The sequence below is a fragment of the Papaver somniferum genome, chromosome 9 (assembly GCF_003573695.1).
Source record: "Papaver somniferum cultivar HN1 chromosome 9, ASM357369v1, whole genome shotgun sequence".
Taxonomy (NCBI): domain Eukaryota; kingdom Viridiplantae; phylum Streptophyta; class Magnoliopsida; order Ranunculales; family Papaveraceae; genus Papaver; species Papaver somniferum.
In genome coordinates this window covers 156,811,779-156,823,867 of record NC_039366.1, presented here as the reverse complement: position 1 = coordinate 156,823,867, position 12,089 = coordinate 156,811,779, and the positions used below count along the sequence as shown (strand labels likewise).

General features: G+C 35.8%; 1 protein-coding gene across 1 annotated transcript; it reads left to right on the top strand.

Annotated features, from left to right (window-relative positions):
* The first annotated feature begins 10,770 nt into the window (after positions 1-10,770).
* Positions 10,771-11,989, top strand: LOC113312764 (F-box/LRR-repeat protein At4g14096-like). The gene is made up of 2 exons (XM_026561498.1): positions 10,771-11,310; positions 11,696-11,989. The coding sequence occupies exons 1-2, from the start codon at positions 10,771-10,773 to the stop codon at positions 11,987-11,989; spliced, it is 834 nt and encodes a 277-aa protein (XP_026417283.1).
* The last annotated feature ends 100 nt before the right edge of the window (positions 11,990-12,089 follow it).

Sequence of the window (12,089 nt, the reverse complement as noted above, 5' to 3'; positions counted from 1 at the left end):
GGGTTTTTCCATCTTGTTTAAGGGAAGAGGGGGAGAGGGAGACGAGGCAGCTGATGGGGGGACAGTTCCCTAGATGAATTTTTATGGTTTTTGGCATTGATTAAAGATGTTTTTTTTTTCTTCCCTAAGCATCAATTATATATCGACATGGTAATCATTTCCATTATAAACAACGCTTGGTAACTTGCAAGCGAATGAATCGTATTCATGCTTTCACAACATTTATGATCACATTATAGGCAACAAATATTTTGAATACTTGGTTTATGATCACGTTACCATCTTTAATAAATCCTTGAAAGGAGTTTCTCACGAATATTTTCCCTTACACAGATGAATCTATCTTGAGTAAGCTTCACACTTGTGTTTGAATTCCATTGGATAATGATCCATCTTCAATATTATAAATATAACTTGATTAAGAAATTAGGATAACTTGTGTAAAAGAGGGATCCGTAGAACGAGTTTGAACTTGTGGAATAGATAACTATTTGGAATTTTTGAACAAGGTTGATCGATTTTCTCTTGAAGTACGAACAATCATAAAGTTAAACTTGATTTGATAAGGGAAAGATACTAGGAAATTATATATTAAGGTTTGATTAAATCGGTCAACCCATGGATCCGTCACCTTGTTTAGTAATATAAGTCATCTATTATATGACAAAATCTAAAAGTAAATAGGTAACGGAAGGAGTATTAAGAGAAGAGCCAGTGTCCGCCTATCTTAGTTTGTGTCTAATCTGAAAATCAGTGTTGTTAACCTATATACTCGTATATATACAACCATAATAAATTTTTAATTAGATAAAATACAACCTCAATTACTTTTAACAATTATTTTATATACAACCCATACTATTTGACCGATTCAGTAAACTTTTAAATCAAATGTGCAGAATTATACTGTTTGCGATGTTGATTGGGTGGATGTTATTATTGATTGGTTTGATATCATTTGGTCGTTATGGTCTATAAAAAAAATTGGAAAATGGGTCATTTGGCCAAATATTTTTAAAAGATGGTTCTAATGGACGAGTAAAAATTAGTATGGGTGAAATGGACACCAAAAAATAGCAAGAATGAAACAGGATTCATCCTACCTTAAACTTAAAAAATAGCGAGGATGAAACTGGATGCATCCTGATGTGAATTAAACATAAGAAAAAGTATTTGAAAATGGGTAGGATGAAACTGTTTACATCCTGACAATTTTTACATTCTCGTCCATTTAAACAATATCAAATTTTACATGTCTTTTTCACCCAGGAATTGTCGTTATTGGGTTAATTGACAAATTTTGTGTAAAACAAATATGTACATTATTCGTAAATAGCAAAAATGATAAAAATAAAAATCCATCATGTGGATAACACATCAGGTTTTATTTAACCTAAACAAAGGTTGTATTTAGTCACTGCCTTGGATAACACATCAGAAGTAGTTTTTCGACTTCTAGAAGTCGAAAAATCAGAAGTCAGTTTGGATGTCAAATTTAAAAACGACTTCTAAAAGTCGAAAAAATAACTTTTTGTGAAGCAACATAATTTTACTTCTGACTTCGACTTCTGGAAAAGCAGAAGTCAGAAGCAGATTTGTATCCAACACGCGATATAAGAGAAGAGGCAATTTACAAAGTAGCAAAGCTAATATCTTACTACAAACACTAAAAAGGGATATAAGAATCTTAATTTCGTTATAATTTTTATATGTTGATTTGAATCAAGAACGACTCAACTTGAAGGAGTGGATGAAATGGCTTAAATTTGTCTAATGCCTCCCAAATACAGCAAGACTTTGCCTTTTGACCTTTTTTTTTACAACAATTTCTTTTTTACATTTTTTACTGTGACATTTTGTTTTGCACCTATAGAGTATGGTTTGAGTGAGAATTTCTCCGAAATGGAACTTGGCTTTCACCTTTTTTTCTTACAAATATTTCCTTTTTTCACATTTTTTACTTTGAAAATTTCGTTTTGCACCTGTGTTTTGAGTTTAAATTTCTGTTTATATATGTTTAAACAATTACGTCATAAAGAATATTTCCATTGGTAGCGCGAATCATTTCAACAATTTGATCTAACTAGAACACCGCTGCCACGGTGGAGAGGGTTGACCGAAGAAAAACGAAACAAATAATAATTTCCGCCGGTAGGTATATACTATCTTCGTTTCAGGAAAAAAGATATTTTACCTCCTTCGTTGCACTTGTGATCCCAACTGTAGCACAATAATCTAGTGAGGGCACACGTCATCATCATTTTGCCTCCTTCGTCGCACTTGTGCTACCTCTTTTATACTTTAAAATATGGTGCACAAACAATTGATCATGTAAAATGTGGTGCAAAGTACAATTTTCACCTTATATAATTTTGTGTATAGTAACTTAAATTAACATGAAGATAACATAGATATACTTGATTCATATACTAAGAAGAAGTGCGATGACGTTATCATGAACCTCATACTTTGTGGGGGATATATATATTTTTAAGCGAAATGATGCACTGGTGTCGCAGTGTATAGCACATTATCATTTTGTTGCTCCGTGGACTTTTGTCAAGCAACATCTTTGGAAGAGACATATCTTGATTGGTACATGCATTTTAGAGTGACGTAAACCACTTATGTGAATGGATGTTTCAAAAGAAAAATAATAATACTCTTCGTTGGCAGTGGATATAATCTTTATCATAGAGATTATGTAATCATAAACCTCTACTTTGTGGGTTTATTTTTTTAAAGTGAAATAATATATTGGTTTCGCATTGTGACCGCACATTATTCTCTCAAGCATCGCACAATAATCTGGTTAGGGCACACGTCATCATCGTTTTGTTGCTCCATGCACTTTTGTGAAGCAACAGCTCTGGAAAAGACACATCTTGATTGGTACAGTGATGTAAACCACTTATGTGAATGGATGTTTCCAAAGAAAAATAATAATACTCCTCGTTGGAAGTTAATATAATCTTTATCATAGCGATTATGTAATCATAAACCTCATACTTTGTGGGTTTATTTTTTAAAAGTGAAATAATGTATTGGTTTCACAGTATGACCGCACACTATTCTCTCAAGCATCACACAATAATCTGGTTAGGGCACACGTTATCATCATTTTGTAGCTCCTTGGACTTTTGTCAAGCGACAACCCTGAAAAAGACACTTCTTGATTGGTACATACATTTTAGAGTGACGTAAACTACTTAAGTGAATGGATATTTCAAAAGAAAAATAATAATACTCCCTTTTTTACATGCTTCACCATTCTCTCCGTCCACAATGCCAAAAGCTATAGGGTAATTTTGTTCTTTGGCATTGACCCTACTGCTACCAAATACCAATAGAGTTCCACCACGTTTGCCAGTCAGGATGGTACCATCGACAACAATAATAGGACTCAGCGAGTCCCTGAATGCATGAATGCATACCCCCAGTGCCATGAAAGAATAACGAATGCACCTAGTTCTCTCAACTGTCGCACATCATCATTTTGTTTCTCCGTGGACTTTTGTCAAGCAACATCTCTGGAAGAGACATATCTTTATTGGTACATGCATTTTAGAGTGACGTAAACCACTTATGTGAATGGATGTTTCAAAAGAAAAATAATAATACTCTCCGTTGGCAGTGGATATAATCTTTATCATAGCAATTACGTAATCATAACCTCATACTTTGTGGGTTTATTTTTTTAAAGTGAAATACAGTCAAACCTCGATAAATGAATGTCATCAGGATCAATAAAAAAAATCGTTTAGCGGGGTTATTTATTTATTTATTTAGATGGTATTTTCTTAATTAAGAAGTTAAAATGTATAAGAGAAGATGTACAAATTTACCTAGAGGGTTTTGGTCAAAAATTCTATCAATAATTCAATGGTCATAGAATAAAGATAACCAAGGATTAATTGGTGTCATTTTTAATTTACGTTATAGAAATGTGATGGACGTCAAACATCTTTTAAACTATCCTAACGAAAATCATGCAATTATATATTGAATCTCGACGAATAAATTATTGAGTCAGTAATATATGATGAGAATGATCCTGAACCAGATCATAGTAGCATCGTACCAAATACGTCATTCAAAGACGTCATTCAAACGATGATCACCATAAAAAATTACTTGCTACAACATGAGCAAAATATTCCAGAAAATATGCAAGCATTTCATAAAATTAAGGATGCAGTGCATTTTGGTTTGGGTGGAAGAAAAAAACAATCAACCATAGATGAAGAATTAACTTCACATTTTGGTTTATTTCTGCATATGTTTTTATGTAAAATTTACTAATTATGTATATTGGTTTATTCTCATATATATTTTTTTATATGAAATTTAGTGATTATTCCTTTATATTTCTATAGGGCCTTTAAGGATTCATTTTTTTTATTCATTAATGTATTAAGATAGGTTATTCATTTATTTTCTTGGCCCAAGTCGGGACCGGAAAAAATTATTCATTTGGTGAGGTTATTCATTTATCGAGGTTCGACTGCAATGTATTGGTTTCACAGTGTGACCGCACACTATTCTCTCAAGCATCGCACAATAATCTGGTTAGGGGACACGTCATCGTCATTTTGTTGCTCCATGCACTTTTGTGAAGCAACAGCTCTGGAAAAGACACATCTTGATTGGTACATACATTTTAGAGTGACGTAAACCACTTATATGAATGGATGTTTCGAAAGAAAAATAATAATACTCTTCGTTGGCAGTGGATATAATCTTTATCATAGCAATTATGTAATCATAACCTTATACTTTGTGGATTCATTTTTTTAAAGTGAAATAATGTATTGGTTTCACAGTGTGACCACACACTATTCTCTCAAGCACCGCACAATAATCTGGTTAGGGCACACGTCATCATCATTTTGTAGCTCCATGGACTTTTGTTAACAACATCTCTGGAAAATACGCATCTTGATTGGTAGATAAATTTTAGAGTAACGTAAACCACTTATGTGAATGGATGTTACAAAAGAAAATAATTACTCATAGCGATTATGTAATCATAAACCTAATACTTTGTGGATATTTTTTTTAGACGAAATGATACATAATGCAATGGTTTCGCAGTTTAACCAGAATTTGTACTCCCAACTGTTGCACAATAATCTGGTGAGGGCACGTTGTCATCATTTTGTCTCCTTCGTCGCACTTGAATTATATGGTGCACAAACAATTGATCATGTGAAATGTGGTGTGAAATACCATTTTCACCGTATACAATTTTGTCTATATATAGTAAATTTACATAGATTTACATGATTCATAAACCAACTTAAACTTGATACGCCCAAGTTTAAATTTGACATGCCTAGGATCAATTTTGAGATGCCCAAGACCGTAGGGTTGTGCTTTCATACCCATGCCCAACATTCAATTTGATATGCCCAAGTTTAAATTTGACATGCCTAGGATCAATTTTAAGATGCCCAATACCGTAGGCTTGTCCTTTCATGCCCATGCCCATGATTAAATTTGACATGCCTAGGATCAATTTTGAGATTCCTAAGACCGTAGGCTTGTGCTTTCATGTCCATGCCCAAGATTCAATTTGGCATGCCCAAGTTTAAATTTGACATGCCTAGGATCAATTTTGAGATGCCCAAGATTAAACTTGATATTCCCAAGTTTATATTTGACATGACTATGATCAATTTTGAGATTCCCAAGACCATAGGCTTGTTCTTTCATTCACATGCCCAAGATTCAATTTGACATGCCCAAGTTTAAATTTGACATGCCTAGGATCAATTTTGGAGATTCCTACGACCGTCGGTTTGTGCTTACATGCCCATACTCAAGATTCAATTTGACATGCCCAAGTTTAAAATTGAAATGCCTAGGATCAATTTTGAGATTCCTAAGACCGTCGGCTTGTGCTTTCATGCCCATGCCCAAGATTCAATTTGACATGCCCAAGTTTAAATTTGACATGCCTAGGATCAATTTTGAGATTCCTAAGACCGTCGGCTTGTGCTTTCATTCCCATACCCAAGATTCAATTTGACATGCCCAAGTTTAAATTTGACATGCCTAGGATCAATTTTGAGATGCCCAAGGCCATGGATTGTGCTTTCATGCCCATATCCAAGATTAAACATGATATTCCCAAATTATATTTGACATGCTTAGGATCAATTTTGAGATGCCCAACACCGTAGTGTTGTGCTTTCATGCCCATGCCCAAGATTTTATTTGACAAGCCCAAGATTAAATTTGACATGCCTATATTCAACAAGACCGTAGGGTCGTGCTTTTATGCACATGCCCAACATTCAATTGATATGCCCAAGTTTGAATTTGACATGCGTAGGATCAATTTTGAGATGCCAAATACCGTAGGCTTGTACTTTCATGCCCATGCCCGTGATTAAATTTGACATGCCTATGACCAATTTTGAAATTCCTAAGACTGTAGGCTTGTCCTTTCATGCCCATTCCCAAGATTAAACTTGACATTCCCAAGATAAATTTGACATGCGTAGGATTAAAATTGAGATATCCAAGACCGTAGGGTTGTGCTTTCATGCCCATGCCCAAGATTAAACTTGATATGCCCAAGTTTAAATTTGGCATGCCTAGGATCAATTTTGAGATGCCCAAGACCGTAGGGTTGTTCTTTCATGCCCATGCCCAATATTTTATTTGACATGTCTAAGATCAATTTTGAGATGCCAAAGACCGTAGGATTGTACTTTCATGCCCATGCCCAAGATTTTATTTGACATGCCCAAGTTTAAATTTGACATGCCTAGGATCAATTTTGAGGTGCCAAAGACCGTAGGGTTGTGCATTCATGCCCATGCCCAAGATTAAACTTGACATGCCCAAGTTTAAATTTGACATGCTTAGGATCAATTTTTAGATGCCCAAGACCGTAGGCTTATGCTTTCATGCCCATTCCCCAGATTTTATTTGACATGCCCAAGTTTAAATTTGACATGCCTAGGATCAATTTTGAGATGCCCAAGACCGTAGGGTTGTGCCTTCATGCATGTTCCCAAGATTAAACTTGATATGCCCAAGTTTAAATTTGGCATGCCTAGGATCAATTTTGAGATGCCCAAGACCGTAGGGTTGTGCTTTCATGCCCATGCCCAACATTCAATTTGATATACCCAAGTTTAAATTTGACATGCCTAGGATCAATTTTGAGATACCCAATACCGTAGGCTTGTACTTTCATGCCCATGCCCATGATTAAATTTAACATGCCTAGGATCAATTTTGAGATTTCTAAGACCGTAGGCTTGTGCTTTCATGCCATGCCCAAGATTCAATTTGACATGCCCAAGTTTAAATTTGACATGCCTAGGACCAATTTTGAGATGCCTAAGACCGTAGGGTTGTGCATTCATGCCTATCTATGTCCAAGATTAAACTTGATATGCCCAAGTTTAAATTTGACATTCCTGTGATCAATTTTGAGATGCCCTTGACCGTAGGGTTGTGCTTTCATGCCCACGCCGAACATTCAATTTTATATGCCCAAGTTTATATTTGACATGCCTAGGATCAATTTTGAGATGCCAAATACCGTAGGCTTGTACTTTCATGACCATGCCCATGATTTAATTTGACATGCCTAGGATCAATTTTGAGATTTCTAAGACCGTAGGCTTGTGCTTTCATGCCTATGCCCAAGATTTTATTTGACATGTACAAGTTTAAATTTGACATGCCTAGGATCAATTTTGAGATTCCTAAGATCGTAGGCTCGTGCTTTCATCCCCATGACCAAGATTTTATTTGGCATGCCCAAGTTTAAATTTGACATGCGTAGTATCAATTTTGAGATACCCAAGACCGTAGGGTTGTGCTTTCATGCCAATGCCCAAGTTTAAATATGACATGCCTAGGATCAATTTTGAGATACCCAAGACCATAAGGTTGTGCTTTCATGCACATACCCAAGTTTTTGTTTGACATGCCTAGGATCAATTTTTAGATGCCCAACACCGGAGGCTTGTGCTTTCATGCCCATTTCCCAGATTTTACTTGACATGCCCAAGTCTAAATTTGACATGCCTAGGATCAATTTTGAGATGCCCAAGACCGTAGGGTTGTGCTTTCATGCCTATGCCCAAGTTTAAATGTGACATGCCTAGGATCAATTTTGAGATGCCCAAGACGGAAGGGTTGTGCTTTCATGCTCATGCCCAACATTTAATTTGATATGCCCAAGTTGATATTTGACATGCCTATGATCAATTTTGAGATGCCCAATACCGTAAGCTTGTCATTTCATGCCATGCCCATGATTAAATTTGACATGCCTAGGATCAATTTTGAGATTCCTAAGACCGTAGGCTTGTGCTTTCATGCCCATGCCCAAGATTCAATTTGACATGCCCAAGTTTAAATTTGACATGCCAAGGATCAATTTTGAGATGCCCAAGACCGTAGGGTTGTGCTTTCATGCCCATGCCCAAGATTAAACTTGATATGCCCAAGTTTATATTTAACATGCCTATGATAAATTTTGAGATTCCCAAGACCGTAGGCTTGTTCTTTCATTCCCATGCCCAAGATTCAATTTGACATTCCCAAGTTTAAATTTGACATGGCTAGGATCAATTTTGAGATTCCTACGACCGTCGGTTTTGCTTTCATTCCCATGCCCAAGATTCAATTTGACATGGCCAAGTTTAAAATTGACATGCCTAGGATCAATTTTGAGATTCCTACGACCGTCGGCTTGTGCTTTAATTCCCATACCCAAGATTCAATTTGACATGCCCAAGTTTAAATTTGACATGCCTAGGATAGATTTTGAGATGCCTAAGACTGAAGGGTTGTGCTTTCATTCCCATGCCCAAAATTAAACTTGATATGCCCAAGTTTAAATTTGACATGCCTAGTTTGAATTTTGAGAATCCAAAGACTGCAGGGTTGTGCTTTCATGCCCATGCCCAACGTTTTAATTTGACATGCCTAGGATCAATTTTGAGATGCCCAATACCGTAGGCTTGTACTTTCATGCCCATGCCCATGATTAAATTTGACATGCCTAGGATCAATTTTGAAATTCCTAAGACCGTAAGCTTGTCCTTTCATGCCCATGCCCAAGATTAAACTTGACATGCCCCAGTTAAATTTGACATGCGTAGGATTAAAATGAGATGCCCAAGACCGTAGGGTTGTGCTTTCATGCGCATGCCCAAGATTAAACTTGATATGCCCAAGTTTGAATTTGACATGTGTAGGACCAACTTTGATATGCCCGAGACCGTAGGGTTATTCTTTCATGTCCATGCCCAATATTTTATTTGACATGCCTAAGATCAATTTTTAGATGCCCAAGACCGTAAGCTTGTACTTTCATGCCCATGCCCAAGATTTTATTTGACATGCCCAAGTTTAAATTTGGCATGCCTAGTTTGAATTTTGAGAAGCCCAAGACCGCAGGGTTGTGTTTTCATGCCCATGCCCAAGATTAAACTTGATATTCCCAAGTTTAAATTTGACATGCCTAGGATCAATTTTGAGATGCACAAGACCGTAGGATTGTGCTTTCATGCCCACGCCGAACATTCAATTTACCTAAGCACCACAATTACCAATGAAAGCTTATTTTGATCATCGTTGGAAAGAAAGTTACTAAATTCTAATCACACAACAAACACCACACTTTAGTAAAGTTCATTTTGATCTTAGTAAGAGAAATGGAATTCTGTAAACATCAGTCCCATGATGATAAATACATAGCACTTTAATGCAAATGGTACTAGTAGTTTTCCTAGTTGGTTATTTTTGTTCTTGGTTAACCAAATAATGAAAGAGATGCAACTGTTTTTCTTTTGAATACAATTATTCAGAAAATTATGTGATGATAATGGAAGAATGACGATGATGAAACACCATCAGTAAACCATATAGAATTTTGTGTATCGTAACTTAAATCAACATGAATAATAACATAGATTTACCTGATTCCCATACTAAGCAGAAGCGCGATGATGTAATCATAAATCTCGTACTCTATGGATATATTTTCTTAACAACAAAATGATGTTGGTTTAACAAGGTGACCGCTCCATATTCTCTCAACAGTCGCACAATTATCTGGTTAAGGCACCACATCATCATTTTGTTGCTCCATGGACTTTGTTCAAGCAACATCTCTGGAAGAGACATATCTTGATTGGTACATACATTTTAGAGTGACGTAAACCACTAATGTGAATGGATGTTTCGAAAGAAAAATAATAATACTCTTCGTTGGCAGTGGATATAATCTTTATCTCTGTTTGTTTGATTCGCATGCATGCCAACTGTTTGATGAAATGAGTAGCATAGAAAACCACAAAGGGATTAGATGTGACTCATGTTATTTTATACTGACTCCCATTTAATTGCTCTCTCAGGAGAAACATCACTTTGAATCATGGGAGAGGATAGGATAAGTAATTTACCTGATGAACTTATCCACCATATTCTTTCCTTGTTACCAGCTAAATGTGCTATGTCTACCTGCATTTTGTCCAAAACCAAAAGATGGAAGTATGTATCCAACTCTATCCCTACACTTGATTTTCGTAACTGGCAAACTGAAGAACGTTTTAGTGATGAAGCAATGCTTGAAACAAACCGTTAGAGAATTTTCTAGACACGGTACTGTTTCTCCATGAAAAGCCTAAGATCCAAAAATTCGATCTTGATTTGGATGAGAAATTTGACAAATATCAAGTTTCTAGATGGATCAGAACTATCATAAAACGTAAAGTTGAAGAATTTTATCTTTACATGAATTACTCGAGTACATCCTTCATATTTCCTCTGTCATTTTTTACTTATGATTCGTTGATACTGCTTGATTTACGTTTCGACCTTGCTGTTATTGCCAAATTCATTATTCCTAACACAATTTATTTTCCAAATCTCAAGATTCTTCGGCTCGAGTCTCTTCAGTTTCTGAATGAGATTACCTCGACAAGAAAATTCTTTTCAAACTGCCCCATCCTTGAAAAGTTGAGTTTGACTTTTTGTGATATTTTCGAGCGGTTACGCATTGGACACCCTACACTGAAGCACTTGGCCATTACTTACTGTGGATTTACAGAGTCTACGGTGGAGATTGATGCTCCTATTTTATTGACCATTAGCTACACAGGAGAGCCAGCAACAGACTTTCTCCTTGGTAGCTTTCCGTCACTAGTGGAGGCCACTGTTAACTTAAATATTCAGGATTTTGAAGAATACGATGACCCAAACAAAGTATTTGTCAAGATTTTTGAAGAGCTTTCAAGTGAAAAGCTCCTTAAAATATGTGCTGACTCATTTCTGGTATGCATCATTATTTTAGATGATTCTTATAATTTATTATGTTGTTGTGAAAATAATCAGTATGGCACTTTTGTAGTATAAGCTTTATTCTGATATTTTTTGTCTGAATCTCAACCGGTGGTTTAGTCAGTTCTCCGATTGAGAATTATTGTTACCGTATTTGGTAAAATGGTTGATTCGTATTGCAAAAATTCAGTTTCCTAAACGGGAATAACTCGTTTTCCCCTTTGCAAGTCACTAAGCTTTCATTAACTTTTTATTTTTTTGCATAACCATTTGGATTCTCTAATAAAAAAACTAAGTAGCTTGTGTTTATGTTAGCATTACTACTTATTCCAGTTGTTGTATCGTATTTTGCTGAACCTTTGCTTTGATTCTTGTGTAGAGTGTTAAAATCACTTGCGTAGAAGATGAGGATTGTTGGTCACTTGATCCTAAATGTTTGCCACCACACCTCAAGGTAATCAAATTTAAAATTTTTGAAGGTCATTCCATGGAGCTAAATGCAATTAATCTATTTCTGAAGTATGTCCAGTTTCTTGAGTGTGTAACCATTGTAGCTTCTCTAAGGCTCTTCGAAGACCACTTGGAACAAAACAGTGTAATTAAGCAGCTTCTAATGTTTCCGAAACCCCCAAATTGTGTGGTTAAGTTCTTGACAAGCTCTTCAGACACTTAACATTACTCTTAATATGTCAATGTTGATACGGTAGTGTTTGTGAGGATCTTTAAGAAATCCCCTTGTGTGTTTACAAGTACTGTCAGTTTTCTCTTTTCTA

What these genes read in the sequence shown, in the direction of transcription:
- LOC113312764 (XM_026561498.1), top strand. Translation starts at nt 10,771, where the DNA reads ATGAATTACTCGAGTACATCCTTCATATTTCCTCTGTCATTTTTTACT. An exon ending in TATGTGCTGACTCATTTCTG is followed by an intron (nt 11,311 to 11,695) that starts GTATGCATCATT and finishes ATTCTTGTGTAG; the next exon opens with AGTGTTAAAATCACTTGCGT.